This window comes from Porites lutea, chromosome 12 (genome assembly GCF_958299795.1).
Source record: "Porites lutea chromosome 12, jaPorLute2.1, whole genome shotgun sequence".
Taxonomy (NCBI): domain Eukaryota; kingdom Metazoa; phylum Cnidaria; class Anthozoa; order Scleractinia; family Poritidae; genus Porites; species Porites lutea.
This window is the reverse complement of record NC_133212.1, coordinates 8,991,122-9,008,879: the sequence shown is the minus strand read 5'-3', so window position 1 is coordinate 9,008,879 and position 17,758 is coordinate 8,991,122. Positions and strand designations below refer to the sequence as shown.

Here is a 17,758-nt window from a genome sequence, read left to right as displayed (position 1 = left end):
GTCCACAAAAGTACCTCCCGCTCGACAAAACAGTGAATGAATGTATTAAAAAGTTGGTGCCAGTCCCACCATCTACAAAATGTAAACATAGAAACAATGGCACCGGAAAAGCTTGACGACATCCTGAGCAAGTTCTAGGCCGAAGAAAAAAAAAAAGGGACGGGGATGATTACCAGCCGGAATCCCTTAAAATCATGCAGAGTGCCACTGAAAGGTATTTAAAGGAGAAGAATTATCCACTGAGCGTCGTACGATCGAGGAAGTTTCAAAACTCACAAGAAATCCTGCACGTGAAGGTAATTTGTGTGCGACAACAATGAACGAGCACCACTGCTTTCTATCAATCGCGTCCAACAGCAAGGTAGAAAGCACCAGGCTATGGGATTTAATCCTGATTTTCAAGCAGCTTGTTTGAAAGGATTTCCAGCAAGTTATCCCTCACAGTTTCAGTACCACATGGCAGCGACTATGGCAGCTTTTACGTGTGCTAGTAGTCCTGCTTCATCGCAGAATTACACAGGCTGTACTTTCAGTTATTTCTCCTCAGCCATGCCTCAGCTACAACCGCAGAAGAAGCGAAGGGCCCATATTATTGAGTCAGACGACGAGGATTAAACTTTATAGAAGACTATTTTTGCAGTAACAAGACTTCAGAACTGCTTGAACATTGGCGTGAATGAAGTAGACTTTGTATTATTGTGCCCAGTCGGAGAACAGTTTCTCCTGAGTTCTTTTCGTGAGTTCATACATGACGGCTATAATTGTCTCGCCACACTTGCCCGGTTCGTTCACCAAGCTTGTGCGTGCAAGGGAAACTTTCATTGTCTACTTTCCTAACCAGAAACAAAGGAACTATCGATGAGTCGAAAAAACGTTTGGGACGCTATCAGCAGGAGCAATTCAATTCGCCCCGAGAATATTCTGTTTTTGACGGATCACAATGTATCGTAATTAATAGGAAGTTTAAGATGCGGCGGTGACGAGAAAGTCAAATAAGTAATAGCTTGACAAGGCAAAACAACAACTTTGCACGTGCATCACGCTTTTTTGCACATTTCTTTGCCGTCAACTGCACGAATACCCGTGAAAATGCCTAATTTCACTTTTTGTGAAGGACGTAAACAAGCAATGACAAAATTCATTCTCTTCATGAACTTGGATATGGTTGATAGAAATTCAGCTCCAAAAGAGTTCGCTTGCATGTGAGAGACTGAAAAAATGTGAATTCATTTTCCAAGGGACGTTTTCGTGGCTGTCAGCCGTCGTCGTATCTTTTAAAAACTCCATAATATTTATGCAAGACGTGACCGATCAAGCGTGAATACCTGTTATAAGCTCACGCTCACGTATAGTCTCATTCGATTTGTGTACATCCACGCCAAAGGTGCTCCTGCGCGAGTACATTTTCCAGCCACATAATTTTTGTATTTTATAGCCCGAATTCTCGAACTCCTTCCTTTTTTGTGAATATCACGAAAGATAAACCCCCTTAACGCAAAAACGTTCAGCTGCGCGAGAGCATAAGCACGTACACTTCAATTTACTGTCTTATCTTTTGTAGAAACTGCTAAAAAACTGGAAAACTCCGAATGTTGGGTGGTGAAACGATCATGGAGAAATGAAGGTTTTGAAGGCAAGAAACGAAGGGGAAGACCAAAAGTCCTAAATAAAGCAGCTAAAATAGTTTTTAAGAAGGGTAGATACAAAATAGGAGACTCGACGAGGAAGCTCTCACATAGTTAGCAAGCCAAGTCCAGAAAGGGTCATGAAAAGCAAACGATTGTTTAAAATTAGAGGCCCCTGAGATGGCAAAAAAATCTGCTTAGTCTGCCAAGTAACGCCAAGCTCGTCTCAAATTTGTAAAGAACTACAAAAGCCTTGCTGTGGAAGGGGGCAGGAATGATTATCTTTTTTGGATGAATGCCCAAAATATTTTTTTTAGCTGCCTAAGCTAAACAAATATTGTTTGGGGATTGAACTGGCTCCTGCGCATCGGGTGATACAAAAAGCTGAAAATGGATCATCTGAGGGTCTACACGCTGTGTCCCGCACCATGCCGCAACGGCTGCAAAATGTGATAAAAAAAGGGCATGCCAGTTACTGAAATTCTGAATACATGTACGCGATAGAGAAATAAACATCTTCTAGAAATTTCATTTAAAAATAAAGTTTTGATCGTAAGTTATAGTGCATGAAATTAGAGGAACGAACTTTTGGGACACCCTGTATTCAACAAACAGATCTAGATCGAAAATAGTCTTACATCGAGTCAACATGGTCTCATATTTGCACCGCGAAATTTGAGAAGAAAAATCGATAACAGTGGTAGGTTTGAGAATTAACCCTTGGACGAACAAGGTGGGGGGAGGTGGATGCCACCCTCTCTAAGGTTTTTCTGACTTTTTCTCCCGGGGGATAAAACACCAGCACCTGACGTTTTCAGTAGCTTTTCGTTCATCCCTCGAGCGAATTTTGAGACAAGTTTAGTGATGATCAGTTGCTATGGTTATGAGGTATGACGTCATACGTAGCAGTTTGTTAAGCCAGTTCTGGGTGAAAAGACATGTTTTTTAACTTCTTTCAACAATAAAAGTAAACCTTGTGGCTAAAATCATGCTAAGTGCTTATTTATGTGTTATTTTTCATGTAAAGCATGATAAGTTATAATTCAAGTTATAATTCAACTCTTTCTTCACTTCTTGATCGTCATGCTCCACTGTTAACTAAGAGATTCAAAATCAGACCTCTTGTGCCCTAGTTTAACAATGGCATTAAACAAGCCAGGAAGGAAAGGCGAAGGGCAGAGAAAAAATGGCGTCGGATTGGCAGTGCTTCTGATTTTTTGGAAATTAAATCTAAGAGGAATTACACCACTTATCTTACGAATACTGCACGTCCTGAATTCTTCAAGGAATTCATTGATAAGAACAGTTCCAATCCGAAGGATTTGTTCACGGCAACAAAGAAACTACTGAAGCATGATCATGATGTTCCTTTCTCGTCATCTGATAATGAATTAACTCTTGCCAATGAAATGGGTACTTACTTTATTGATAAGATCAGAACGATTCACGCTAAGCTCGATAAATTAACACCAGCATTATCAGAAGTTTCTAGTGACGATACTGAATCATGTTCTGGTGTTTTGATTTTAAACCATTGTCAGAGGGAGATGTGCGTAAACTCATTGAAAGTTTTCCTAAGAAAGTTGTACTTTGGATCCCATGACAACGTCTTTAGTGATTAACTGTATTGACGTGCTTCTTCCAGTTATTACTAAAATCATTAATCTGTCCCTGGAGTCTGGTTCGTTTGCATCAAACTGGAAATGTGCACTGGTTAATCCGTTATTAAAGAAGACTGGTCTTGATCTGGTATTTAAGAACTATAGGCCAGTAAGTAACGTACAGTATGTGTCAAAACTAACTGAAAGAGCTGTCTTTAATCAGTTGCATGAACATATGATGGCAAATGGCATTTATCCCTTGTTCCAGTCTTTATATAAACAATATCACAGTACTGAGACTGCATTACTGAGAGTAATGAATGATATTCTTCTAAAGATGAATTCCCAGCATGTATCTCATGATATGTTGCTCGATCGTTTGCATAATGATGTTGGTCTACGTTGGAGTGCTCTCAATTGGTTCTACTCCTATCTTTCTCAAAGAAGTCAGCGAGTCTCTATACATGGTACTCTGTCAAATTATTTCGACTTGGACTGTGGTGTTCCACAAGGCTCTTGCCTTGGACCTTTGTTATTCGTAGTTTACGCGCCTAAGCTATTTACTATCATAAAGAAAGATCTTCCTAACGTGCATTCTTTTGCCAATGATACGCAATTGTATCGTAGTTTTAAGTCTGATGATAAGTCCGGTCTGGATGGAGCTATTAGTGCTATGAATAGATGTATCAGTGACTTAAGAAATTGGATGATTAGGGATAGGTTAATGATTAACGATGATAAAACTGAGTTGATATTAATAGGAACTAGACAACAATTAGGTAAGATCAATGATGTATGTAATATCTCTGTAGGTGATTATGATATTTATCCTAGTTCCTGTGTTAGAAATCTAGGTGCATGGTTTGATAATAAGTTGTCAATGTCAACACATATTACTTAAATCTGTAATGCCGCGTTTTATCACCTACATAATATTAGGAGGATTAAGAAGTATTTATCTCGTGATTCGTTACAAACGCTTATTCAGGCTTCTATCACTAGTCGTCTAGACTATTGTAATGGACCTCTCTTTGGCCTTCCTAACTCGCAAATAGTTAAATTTCAACGTGTGCAGAATGCTGCAGCTAGACTTGTACTGAGCCGAAGTAAGTACTCGCATATTTCTCCCGCGCTTTATCAACTTCACTGGTTACCAGTACAACATCGTGTTCATTTTAAGATCTTAATTTTAACATTTAAAGCTATTCATGGATTGGCGCCTAAGTAAATCATAGAACTAATTAGCATTAAGCCTAGGTCTATATATAATCTTAAATCGAATCAAAGTTTATTGCTAGACCCTCCTAAAGGGATAATGCTTGTCAAGTTAGGTGACAGATCTTTCTCTGCTGCTGCCCCATATTTATGGAATACTGAGTGTGCCGGCTGAATTACGTGATATTCAATCATTAGCTGTTTTTAAATGTAAGCTGAAAACTTATTTATTTCGTGCAGCTTTTACAACGTAACCTGTTTGACATTCACTTCACTTATTATTATTATTATTATTATTATTATTATTATTATTATTATAATTATTATCATTATCATTATTATTATTATTAAAGCACAAAAAATTATTTATTATTTCTAGCAGTTTTAAGCTGATTTCTAATTAGTCGTGGCTAGATGGAATCCCTCAGAAGGAGGTGATCGAAAAGGACTAGAAACGAGAGTTGCTTCGGCAATCGGCTCGTGAGACAAGATGGTGCGTCTCGCGATCTACTTGCAATTTCTGACAAAATTTCAGAATAAAGAACCTCGACCTCTTGTGTTCCTTAAACATAAGGAATCTTTCGATACTAGGAGTATAAGGGATCAAAACCTCACAATTACTAATATGGAATCCCTCAGAAGGAGGTGTTTATTTCAACTTGTAAACGGAATCCCTGAGAAGGAGTTAGTTGGCATCCCTCAGAAGGAGGTACACTGTATTTATATATAATGTTTAACTTGTAAATAGAATCCCCCAAACGGAGTTTGGCATCCCTCAGAAGGAAGTACACTGTATTTATGTATAACCTGTAAATGGAATCCCTCAAAAGGAGTTTAGCATCTCTCAGAAGGAAGTACACTTTATTAATGTACAACTTATAAATTGATGGAATCCCTCAAAAGGAATTTGGCATCTCTCAGAAAGAGGTACACTGTATTTATGTATAACTTGTAAATGGAATCTCTGAAAAGCAGTTTGGCATCTGTCAGAAGGAGGTACCCTGTATTTATGTTTTACTTGTAAGTAGAATCCCTCAAAAGGAGTTTGGCATCTGCCAGAAGGAAGTACACTGTATTTATGTTTTACATGTAAGTAGAATCCGTCAAAAGGAGTTTGGCATCTGTCAGAAGGAAGTACACTGTGTTTATGTATAACTTGTAAATTGAATCCCTGAAAAGGAGTTTGACATCTTGTAATAAATTGCGTACCCTCTGAGAAAGCTCTCATTACCCACAATGCTATTAGAGATAAAGTTGTCCTTGGAACCCGCCATGATGTGTGCTGCTTAGTTCGAGTCATGCAGTTTGATTAGTATATTACAGTTTGGCGACGAGGTGAGAACAAATTTCCTCAAACATCAACAGTGCAAGGTTTTGGGACAACGCTGTGTGTCTTGTGGAGTACAGAATGACCAGCACTGGACTGTTTGGTAGTGTCGGCGAGTTCATCGCCGAGCGTGAAACGTTTAATGCATACGTGGAAAGAATGGAAATGTTCTTCACGGCGAATAATATCGTTAAGACAACAGGTGTGGGTGGCACTCAAGCAAATCGAGTTGTAGCTGAGAGAAAACGAGCTATATTACTCACAGAAGTTGGAGCCGAGGTCCATTCAACCCTCAGTAATCTACTAGCGCCCACTAAGCCCAAAGATACACCATTCGTTGACATTGTAGGTGTCCTGCAGAAGCATTACAACAGATCCAAAACCGCTGGAAATTGCGCAAAGTTTCCATTTTGGAACCCGAAATCAGAAGTCCGGAGAATCTGTTGGGGATTACGTGTTAGCATTGAAGAGATTGGCTATTCACTGTAATAACGGTGAATTTTTGGATCGAGCGTTACGTGACCGATTTGTTTGCGGACTGAGCAACCCGAAGATTCAAAATAAACTATTGAACACGGAGGACCTGACGTTTGAGAAAGCTTGTAGGATTGCCAAGGCTACGGAGATGGCCGAAAGAAACACACAGGAGTTTCACCCTACCATTAGTGAAAGCCCTCAAGTGAACCTGTTAACTGCGCAGGACAACAAAAACACTAATCATGAACAATGTTTTAGGTGTGGTGGTAATAATCATTCAGGTCAGTCTTGTAAATTTAAGTCTGCAAAGTGTTTTCGGTGTTCTAAGATCGGTCATCTAGCATCTGTCTGTCGTAGCAAAAGTGAGCGAAAGAAGGGCACAGTCCATAACTTACATATATCTGAATCAAGTGATGATGAATTAGAAGTTCACTCATTGTATTCGCTGGACACAAACAGGCCTAGTCCCGGTGGTTATTCGGTAGAAATGTTGATCAATGGGAAACCATGCAAAATGGAGGTAAATACTGCTGCAGACTATTCCATAATGGCACACAGTGTATATCTGGAGAAGTTTGCAGACACACCCCTAAGTTCATCTAAGGTAGTACTTCGTACGTACACTGGTGAAGTGCTTGAGGTGTCGGGTGAAATGCAGTGCAATGTTATTTATAAGGATAAACACTATTAGTAGTCGTAGTTAATTACAGTGGCAAACCTAGGTTACTTTGTACAAATTGGCTGCGTCAGATACAATTGGCATGGGGAGAGATCTAGTGTCTCTAATGAAAACCCAATCAGTGCAGAGGGTCAACTAAGTAATCTGCTGTCAAAGTATCATGAATTATTTACCGACAATTATGAGGGCATGAAGGGGCTTGAGGCACATATCACTATGAAAAGTAATGTAAAGCCTATCTTTGTGAAAGCACGTTGAGTCCCTTATGCTCTGAAGGTGCAAGTAGAGAAAGAGTTAGACAAACTTGAGACACATGGGGTGATTAAGAAAACTGACAAGTTGAGTTGGGCAAGCCCAATTGTGGTAGTCCCAAAGTTCGACAACACTGTGGGAATTTGCGGAGATTATAAGGCGACCATTAATCAGTCTGTGGAGGATGAGCCATATGTCTTGCCCACTACTCAGGATTTGTATACTGCTCTTGTCAGTTCAAAGGTATTTAGCAAACTCGATTTATCACATGCGTATGCACAGCTGAATGTTGACAAAGAAAGTCAAGAGTATTTGACTATTAGCAGCCACAAAGGTCTGTATTCCTATTTCAAACTACCTTATGGTGTCAAGTCATCCCCAAAAATATTTCAGGCAAAAATGGATCAGATTCTCCAGGGAATTGAGAAATGTGTATGTAAGCAGGATGACATTTTGGTTGGTGGGAATGATTGGCAAGAGAATTTTAAGATACTTGCAGACGTTTTGGACAGGTTACACAAGTACAATTTGCATTTGAAACTGTCCAAATGTGAGTTTTTGAAACCTGAATTGGTCTACTTAGGCCTAAAAATCAGTGCTATAGGTCTGCAACCAGTGGAAGACAAAATCAATGCAGTAACGAAAGCACCCACCCCTCGCAATGTAAGTGAACTGAGATCTTTCCTAGGCATGGTGCAATGCTATCATTCTTTCCTGCCAGGGCTAGCCACAATGCTCGCACCCTTGCATAAGCTTTTGCAAAAGGGCACGAAGTGGGAGTGGACACACGACTGCCAGAAAGCTTTTGAAACCTGTAAAGAGGGCCTAACTAGTGATTCATTGTTAGTCCACTATGACCTGAATCGGTTAGCCTGTGATGCATCAAGTGATGGCCTAGGAGCAGTGGTAAGTCATATTACGGACGACGGTCAAGAAAGGCCAATAGCCTATGCCTCCCGTACTCTAAGCTCGAGCGAGAGAAACTATGCACAGATAGAACGCGAAGCTTTGTCCATTGTGTACGGGGTTAAAAAATTTCATCAGTTCCTATATGGACGAAAGTTTACACTAGTGACAGATCACCAGCCCTTGCCAGCATTGTTAGGCCCAAAAGTAGCCATTCCCACAATGGCGGCTGCCCGTATGCAGCGATGGGCCATTGTCCTTTCTGCATATGATTATCAAATTGAGTACAGAAGGTCAGAAAAACATAGTAATTGAGATTTATAGTGTGAGCGCTATTGATGAGGACTTCCCAATAACAGCAAAGGATATTGGGAAGGCCACTGTGTTGGACCCATTGCTTAGTAGAGTACTCCATTTTGTCAAGACAGGATGGCCAGAAAAATGTGATGAAGAAGAACTAAAACCCTATCACATTCGTAGTCAGGAGCTTTCCTGTGAACAAAGCTGTGTTTTTTGGGGCTCTAGAGTGATTATTCCCCAAGTGTTTAGAGAGAAAATGTTAAAAGGATTGCACTGGGAACACCCTGGCTCCTCTGCAATGAAGGCCATAACCCGCACATGTATGGTGGCCAAAGATGGATGAAGAAATCGAAAAAGAAGTGAAAATATATTATTGTGTACAGTTTGCCAGAATGTAAGGAGTTCCCCACCCAGTGCTCCTTTGATACCTCCCAACGTTGACGGTTCCAGACTCAACAAACAATACTGCGCCGACCATACAGTTGCGAAAAATCGGAATTTGTAGCCTTATAAAAGAGAAAGGAGTTATTCGGTAACGGAAGGCGTTTGTAGCGTGGTAAGCAGTTCTGACCCACAGACCGCGAAAACAAGGAACGTTTCCACCATCTTTGATAAAACGCGAATGATAAATGTTGTAGTGGAAGATTTTGAAATCGAGCATGATATTTGAGAACTTTGGGGATGTTGTCGGAACAGAGGTATCTTTAGCGATACAAGCGTTCAAAATGGTTTTCTTACGACAACGCTGTGTTCTACGGAACTTTGAACCAATTTACGGAAATGGAAACTCCACGTTCTCCATGACGGTGCAGTTGAGGGGTTTTATGGTGGCTATTTCTGTCGGTGTTCCTGTTGCTCAGTGGAAAAGGAGATCTACCGTTTCCGATTATCCCTGACTAATTTCCCCTTGCAAAAAACCGTCAGATGGGTGTGCAAACTCAGGACAATAGTCTGATACTAAATAGCTGTGAAGGCTTATTATTTGCAGTGAATTTGCGAGTTTTTGTGAGCAATATCGGTACTAAACACTGCACGAAAAATTTGATTTACATTAAATTTACTCAGTACAAATTTGGTGCAAAAAAGTGCAAACTTAGGTTAAATATAAGGCAAAGATGGTAAATACCGCATTTGCTCTCAAATTTACAACCCCATGTAAACAGGCAAGCAAATGCGGTATTTACCATCTTTGCTTTTGATTTACTCCTAGTTTGCAGTTTTTTGCATCATATTTGCACCGAGTAAATTTGTGTAAATCCAATTTTTCCTGCAGTGAAATATAAATGCGATCACAATGAACGAGACCACAAGTTGTTTTGCGGTGATTGTGGCAATGGATATCCTAATCATCCTCAAGGCCGAATTATCCATAGTTAGTGTCGATTGCTATTGTTGTTTTGCTGTGAGATGGTGTGAGCTTGAAATACTTCAAAAGTACCTATAATGCCGATCAAATATTGTTATAAATAACGCTGGATTCATACATTGTATTAATCTCACTTCTGACACCACTGTAATTAACTGCATTTAGAAGATTTATCTTAGCCGATCTCATTTATCATCCCATAAAATGGAGCATGCATAACCAGGCTGAAAACCAAGATTAAAATTGCAGGTGAAGAAAAAAAACCGACACATTATGTACCGACCCTAAAAAAATTATTCTTTCTGCTTCTCCCTGTAACTCCCAAGAACTGATTAGTGATTCTCCTTTCTGGCTGCGACACATTTTCTTGTAAAATATATAGGTAAGAGAATTTGGGGTTTTATCTTAATAGCATCCCCAGGCAAATGGCTGCATGCATTTGCCTATTGTCATCATCTGCTTGGCATCGTATTGGATTGTTCTCTAACTACTGTCGGTGCAGCTCTGATAAGTCCGCCTGCAATTCAATACAGGTATTATAGGGAGAAGTACATGCCAATCACTTGTGGGAGTTAATTGGTTTTAGGACTCCATCTGTCCTTCTACAGCGTATATACGGAGAGGCTTCGCCAGAGAGAGGTACCTTTTCAGGGTTTGAAAGATTAGGGGTTTCGTTAGTTGAAGTACATGAATGAAAGGGTAGCAAAAGCTGTCATTTCGATCTGTGAAAGGACCAAAAAGGCTTACAGACGCATTTTCTTTCTGGTTTGGTGATTCTTTCATATTCAAAAGACGGTGCCTTTACAGCAGTTAAAACGGAAGCAGTAGTGTTCTAAACTAGGACCTACGGTGAAAGGGGTACCATTTGTCAATAGAAGGTATACGAAAAAGGTACCTTTTCTGAAGCTTGGTCGGGGCGGAGCCCGCTCCGTATAAAACTTCGAATTCGCTGAGTACTCCATCTCCGGAGTACCCAGCCCCAAATTTTGCATAACCATTTTCTTCGATTTCTCTTCATCTTATGTGAAATAAAGACCAGTATCATTATTTAACCTCAATTCAACCTCGTAGACGCATTCAGTGAATTTCAGAAAAGCAGTGTTTCGGTGGCAAACGATTTGCTTCAGTTTTCGAGGAGCTCCTTGTGAGTACAGTTAATACCAATTAAGAAAAAAAACAAAAGAAACCAATACTGCCTTACAGCCTTGCATGCAGTTTTCGATTTACAACAGGCCAACACTTGCGCGCTCTACTGTTTACCTACCTAGTTCAGAACTTTGCATCCCTTTTAACTGTAGAACGTTTTTTCTCGACTTTTTAACAGCCATAAAACGCATCTTCCAACCCTTTCGGGCCTTCTTATTTACCCGAATGACAGATTTTTTGGCTACCCTTTCATATAAGTGAAATCTTTCTCCTTTCATATACCTGAAGCAAAACAAAGTCACCCCTTTGATTTTGGGCGGAGCCGCCCCCGTAATCAGCCATTGTAGGGGGTACCCCCCCCCCCCCCGGAGGGGGCAGTGTTTGGCCAATGACAGTCCTTTTTCAGCTTGGAAAACAAGACTAAACCCGACTAAATCGCTTTGTGTTACCTGCGATGACATTTTATAAAATAAAGCAGTGCCGTTCTCGATCAAAATAGGCTGGTTTAGCAATAGAACGGGAATGTCAGTTGACGACGGCGCGCACAAATCAAAGGACTGGCTTGATTAATGGTAGAGCTGCAAATTGCGCACCGGAAGTCGAATTTAGTCTTTTCCGCGCACTTTCCCGTCGTCGACTTTCACGGTTCTGTTGCTAAATCAGCCTATTAACTTTCCCGCGCCCGCCTGCTCAACTTATAAACAAAGGCCAATTACTGAACAAAGAAACAGAAAAATGTTGAACTCGGGCAAAGTTGTTGACAGCGCCTTTAAATAATTCTCTTTATGGTCAAGAAATCTTGGTAAAAAGATACCCACAGATATATATTTCATTCGAATTGAAGTTAAATACACCTTTACATGAAGCATACATGAAGTAAAAATAAGAAAATGGTCAAAGAGTACTGGCAAATGGCGGCCGTTCGAATCCCTTAGAAATCGGTTTACATCCAAGACGTTTTCTGGAAATTTTCTACTCGCTGTCTACCCCTCACCGGCTCAGGATAAATTCAAAGAAAAAAAACCCAGTGTTTATCGTCTTTCTTGGTTTGAAAGACTATGATGGTTTATTAAAGGCAGACGATCGCTGTCACGCCACTGTTCACAAGGGTCTGCAAACTTTGGTTTGAATCTGCTGCACGTGGGAATTCATACAAAAGAAGTTGGTGTGTAGGCGGATAAGTTGTCCTTGATCGAAGGTAAGATCTTGAATGATGTTTATCGTTTTATATTTATAAACCGGTGGTCATACCCGTTAAGAAAACACCAGAGAAAACATTACCAGTACATGTAACTCCCAATCAGTGTCAAAGAACCCCTGCTGAAAGTCGCTGAAATCCTGTAATTCCGCCATATTTGACATACCTCTGAGATCTCCAATCTGGAGAGAAATGGAACTGTCAGGAGTAATAATCGACAGGTTTCGGTAAATGTTGTGTTGTGATGAATTCACAATCACTCAGCTCCAAATAATCTTCGATTCGATGTCGGGTCATTTTGTCGGGTTCGTGACCAAATAACATCGACCTTAGGTGCGGGAGGTCAGAGTAGAGACTTACATCTCATTACTTGGCACAGGTGTCCCAAGCTTATGTTACAGGTGTGTTATACAAGAGAGTTGGTGTTGCGTTACAAGCGGCCGTTGACACTCTTTGTAAGAGAAATAAAATACTGAGGTCTGTGAAGGCTAAATATCATCATTTTTACTTTTGTTCTACAAAGAAAATAAAGGAGACTTACGTTTGAGGTATTAGTGTGTTTTTTGGTGTGAATTCATCGATTTAGTTGGTTTTTTGGCTGCTATTGTGTGACCCCTGTCACTCTTGTCACACAATAACAGCGAAAAAAAACGACAAAATCGATGAATTCACACCAAAAAACAAAGGAATACATCTCGGCCCTCAAATAAAGTAAATCCTGCATTCCGTAAAACCAATTAGGGACCCTCCATTATGGCTCAAATGCGAGGCTAGCGTGTTAACTTCCCGGATGCCATGGGGAAGTCTTTGCGACATACATGTATGTATACATGTAAAGAAAGCATAGATTCATGGTACTTGATTTTGGGTTATTTGCACTTACGTAAGATTGGAACAAAGCAACAGATTTTTTTAACAAGTTCGAGAGCCATGGTAACCTACACTGTGTCAAAAAATGAAAAAATGACCATAGCTTGTTCGGGTACATAGATATTGATGGAATTATTTATGAGATCTTTTTAATACCAGCTAATCACTGTCACGTGCTGTCAGTGTGTATGTCAATAATAGTAGCTTTAAGATTATTCATTGTTGACATGAACTGGCAGCCAGGTTAGGCTGTTTTAGAGAGGCCTGACTTGTTCCTTCTTGTCAGTCAATCCCACAGTTGTGTTTTGTGTTCTATAATAAGGCAGTCAGGGAATATGCATATGGAACCCTTGGGCCTGTACATGGAGGTTCCACCTGAAATGGGTACCTTTTTTCAGGCTTCAGGTATATGAAAGGGTAGTGATTTCACTATTTGTAATATATGAAAGGGTAGGAAATCTGTCATTTCAGTTGGTAAAAAGGCCAGAAAGGGCTAACAAATACGTTTTATGGATGTATATCTTTGTGGCCTTTTGGGGTGACTGAAGCCAGTCAATTTCTTACCATAGATCAAGCCAACAAGCTAGTACCGTGGACTCCCATTGACTCGAACCTTGTGCTAACTATCGATTTCCCCTAGATTTCCTTCATACATTTACTGCAATTTCTCCCTTGGTAACTCAAACCCTCGATAACTCAAACTTCCCACTAAGTGGAAGTAATTTTTGTTTCCCTTCAGATCATTACAACTCGAACCATGTTTTTAGCGTGTTACAAGTTGGAAATAAACTAAGACGGTGTACTGCAGTCCCAAACATTGAACTGTGATACAGTTCATCTGTGCTTTTTTGTCAGTCCAGTTTAAGTACAGTGTCCAGCCCTGTATATTAATATATATTCCTTTTTTTAATGTCAATAGTACTTGCATTGCATTCCTTCGTCAAAGACAACTGTCTTGCCTTATTTAATATTCGGTTATTTTCGATAACATGACTGTTACAGGTTCAACTCCCTGCGGCAGGCTGACTGATAACTTTACATAAGGTAAAGCAAATGATTTGAAGTCCCTCAAATGTAACAGGACGGGGCGGTCAGCGGCAGGAACGAGAAGGATTCAAGGATTTTCCAAAGCAATTTATTTGAAACTCAAATCCATCAGCAGTACAGCAACAATAAAATGAAACAAAATAAAATAAACGGGAACTACTGAAAGATTAAACCTAGGAAAAGAATACAAATTAAACTAAACGTTTGCGTGCAACAAAATAATGCAAAATACAATGCAGTAGACTAAGAACTACAGAAGAATATCGAAAACCAAAAAAACATATTCTAAACTGTAAACTAAGTTATTGTAAAATTCATAAAAAGAAAACAAAGATATTCTGTTGCAAATAGAACACAATGATCTGTAGTTGAAAGTGTAAACAACTACCAAATATGTTTAAACTAACACCAGAAAAAGATAAAAATACAAAACAGAAAAGCTCTATTTTGAAGACAAAAATAGAACGGAAGTGACGCAAGTGTCATGCAAATTAAATTTGAGAACCCGTGACAGAATACTTGACGCGAGTTGCACAAGCGACACGCGTGAGCGTTAAAATAACTAAAAAAAATAAATAAAATAAAGAAAGCACTTTATTTGAGTGTCAATGTATTTAGCACGAAAGTGCTAATTGGGGACACTATTTTTACGTCTCCTACTGGGGACGGGACCGCCATTTTACGTGGTCATCCGAGCCACGCGAAGGTCTACCCGTTTGCAGGGCAAAGGGAGTACCTTCATTTCTCAGTTAGTTTAAGACCCTGAGTATTGGTCCGACCCCGGGAATCGAACCCGCGACCTCCCGCTCTGCAGTCAAGCGCTCTACCGACTGAGCTAATCCTGCCGCGGTCAAACTAGTGAATGTAATGGCAAATTCTACAGTGAAATGGTATCCAACGGCTATAACATGATAAACAACGGGATTCTACATTCAAGATACAAGGTTAGAACGAAACAAAAGTAATTAAGTGGACCGGAAAAGAACTAATTTGCGAACAGATAATCCTGACCTAACAGCACGACCTATGTTTAATTAAAACAAAGACAAACTAATTCAAAAGACTAGGATATATGATAGAAGAACAAAACTGGCCAACTAACAGTTGTAAACAGAAAGAGAGATTTGCAATAAACGAGGTGAATTTACTACAGAAGGTGTGTAATAATACGCAAACGAAACGAAGAGAATATTTAGCGACGCTACGAAGAATATGCGACTCCGATTACAAAAATAAAGCGAATAACAACAGCGCAAACAAAACGAGAAATTCGATGAATAACAGAACAAACTGGCCTAGTTCCTACTAATTGCGATTGAAATAGCGAAATTATAACAAATAAAAAAGTTACATAGAATTACTTAAATCACTAAACAGAATTATAACTAAGAAAAGAATAAACTAAGACTAAATTATTCGGTAATTAACGAGGTCAAGTACTTCAGCTAAATGATAAACAAACCAAACTATCGTACCTTGCTAGAAGCAAGTTCGCTTGTTAACTTTACAGCTGCTGTAGTTTCTTCAGTGACGTCCAAACTCAACTGAATTACGGCTAAAACGTGCCTCTACTTATACCAAAGTGTTAAATAATTTTGCACGCGGCAAACAGTAAAAGGAGTGTTGCCAAACCACAGTATGTCTTATCTAATAAGACGCGTCTTAGCTAAGCCGCGTCTTATTTTAGACGAAATGTGCCTTTTATACGGAAAGTTCGCGTCTTATGTAAGACGCGTCTTATTTTTCCTCGTATAAATGGCCCTAATATGTGGGTTTGTGGGCACACGTACTATCATTCCTAAGCGATACACAAGCTTGCTAAATCAAACCGGGAAGTTCCTAAGCGCAAAAATATTTGGAGCAAAATAATAGAAAAGTAATATATTTCTTGATATAATGAAAAGTAGTGAAATTCTAGGTCTAGTGACCCTGTCACATTAAACTCAAAACCTGAACGCATATTTAAAATGAAATTAACCCTTTCACTCCCAAATTTAGCCAAAAGCAAATTTCGACTAAATTTCCAAATTTTATTTTGTGAAATTTTGTAAACAAATAGCACTATGAAGTACAGGCAGAGAGCTTTCATTTGAATGGTCACATCATAGGATTTGGTCCGCAGAATCAAAAGTTATAGTCACCTTACAAAACTCCATCAAGCACTCTGGCAGTGATGGGGTTAAGAACGCTTGAACGAAAATTAGTCACCCTAACTCGAAAAGTAAACATTCCGTTTTCTTCGTTTGCTTGCCCGCTTGTTTAATTATTTTTCATTTTGTTCACAAAGCTCCAAAATAGATACCTCTTCTTTATGTTCTGATCCCAGGGAAAGCGAAAAGATTTTCCTCGAATATATTTTGTACCTCCACTCAGTTTCTGCAACTACCTTGTCAAACAACTCTTTAGAACCAAAAGTTAAGGAAAATCCAAGGAAAACACAGCCTGAATCCTTTAGAAAGATCCTGGCTTGTGAAAGGAAACGGCGCAAGGCTTGGTACCCAGGATCAGTAAGACTGCGCATGAGCAATTCTACCTCGTTTCCGGGACTCGGGTGCTGGTCATCCCATGGACAATTCCAGTAGATCATGTCAAATTTTTTTCCAGCGATTTCCTTGTGGTCAAAGACGTCAGCAGCGACAGCTATCACTCGATCATCTACTCCATGCAACTTTGCATTTTCAACGGTGTTTTTTACAGCAGTGGGGTTGATGTCCGTCGCCCAGACTTTGCACTGGTGCGAAATCAGAGCAGCATTGATAGCTGTGTAACCTGCGCCACAACCTACTTCTAGAAAATTAAATGGGGCGTCTTCAAATTTCATCAACAGTTTCGTTTTGATCACTTCAATCACTTCTTTGTTGACGTAGGCTATAATCTCGTGCCAAGGATCTGGATGGAACACTTCAGGATAAATCAGAAATTCTTTCCCGAGAAAGCCTATTCGAGGTTTCTCCTTGGTTAAACGGCGCATATTTTCCACAGCTTCTTCTAAATCAGCCACTGGACATTTCCTCGTAGGCAAATCTTTGTTTACTGAGCTCATTTTATTACCACTCTGCAAGGAAAACGATTTCGTCATTGTGGTTGCGTGCCTAATTATTGCCATTAAAGGAGCTGTGTCACGAAATTGAACCAAATTACATGTAGGAAATTACAAAATACCGGTTAAATTAAGAGAAACATAAAAATAACCGCTTAAAACTTTAAAGGAAGGTTTAAATAACATAACAGAAACAATGGATGCCACGGATGGACAAAACTGTAAAAGATTGACGGATTAAAATTAGGGTTTTTGAAAACTGTTCAGCCTAACAGTTTTTCAAAGTTGATCCCTGCTGCTTGCAACTTCAAAAATAATACTCAGGAGCATATTTGTTTGTCTCGGATCCCTGATTTTGTCATTTACATGTAATTTCTTTGCTTACTTCAAGTTCCGTAGCGATTGAGGGCGAGTAATTGGCAAAATTAAACAAAATGAACTGGACTGCCGTGACACAGCCCCTTTAACGTCGATTTCAATTGCTTGACATACCTCTGATATCTGCAAGGATATGTTTTGGATCTGCAAACGACTTCTATCTGGAGAGAAATGGAACTTTCAGAAGTAATAATCGACAGATTCCGGTCAGTGTTCTTAGAATTTGTCGTCGCTTGTTTCTATCCCCTAGGTTGGACAGCAGTTTTCAAAGATTCACGGGAGCAATTCGACCACAGGCGGCCCAAGCTCATTACATGAACGCGGACGTGAC

General features: G+C 39.7%; 2 protein-coding genes and 1 pseudogene across 2 annotated transcripts; 2 read left to right on the top strand and 1 right to left on the bottom strand.

The window, feature by feature from the left end:
* The first annotated feature begins 5,849 nt into the window (after positions 1 to 5,849).
* Positions 5,850 to 8,074, top strand: LOC140953679 (uncharacterized). The gene is made up of 4 exons (XM_073403089.1): positions 5,850 to 6,035; positions 6,118 to 6,849; positions 7,201 to 7,839; positions 8,048 to 8,074. The coding sequence occupies exons 1-4, from the start codon at positions 5,850 to 5,852 to the stop codon at positions 8,072 to 8,074; spliced, it is 1,584 nt and encodes a 527-aa protein (XP_073259190.1).
* A 245-nt stretch (positions 8,075 to 8,319) lies between these two features.
* On the top strand, positions 8,320 to 8,887 carry LOC140953678 (uncharacterized; annotated as a pseudogene).
* Positions 8,888 to 16,268: 7,381 nt separating this feature from the next.
* Positions 16,269 to 17,060, bottom strand: LOC140921612 (release factor glutamine methyltransferase-like). Its single transcript, XM_073371616.1, has one exon. It carries the CDS (start codon positions 17,050 to 17,052, stop codon positions 16,273 to 16,275), a length of 780 nt encoding a protein of 259 aa, XP_073227717.1. The 5' UTR covers positions 17,053 to 17,060; the 3' UTR covers positions 16,269 to 16,272.
* Positions 17,061 to 17,758: the final 698 nt, after the last annotated feature.

Coding starts and splice junctions, on each gene's coding strand:
- LOC140921612 (XM_073371616.1), bottom strand. CDS start 17,052: ATGAGCTCAGTAAACAAAGATTTGCCTACGAGGAAATGTCCAGTGGCT.
- LOC140953679 (XM_073403089.1), top strand. CDS start 5,850: ATGACCAGCACTGGACTGTTTGGTAGTGTCGGCGAGTTCATCGCCGAG. Junction 6,850..7,200: donor CACCCCTAAGTTCATCTAAG/GTAGTACTTCGT, acceptor TATGCTCTGAAG/GTGCAAGTAGAGAAAGAGTT. Junction 7,840..8,047: donor AAGCACCCACCCCTCGCAAT/GTAAGTGAACTG, acceptor TGAATCGGTTAG/CCTGTGATGCATCAAGTGAT.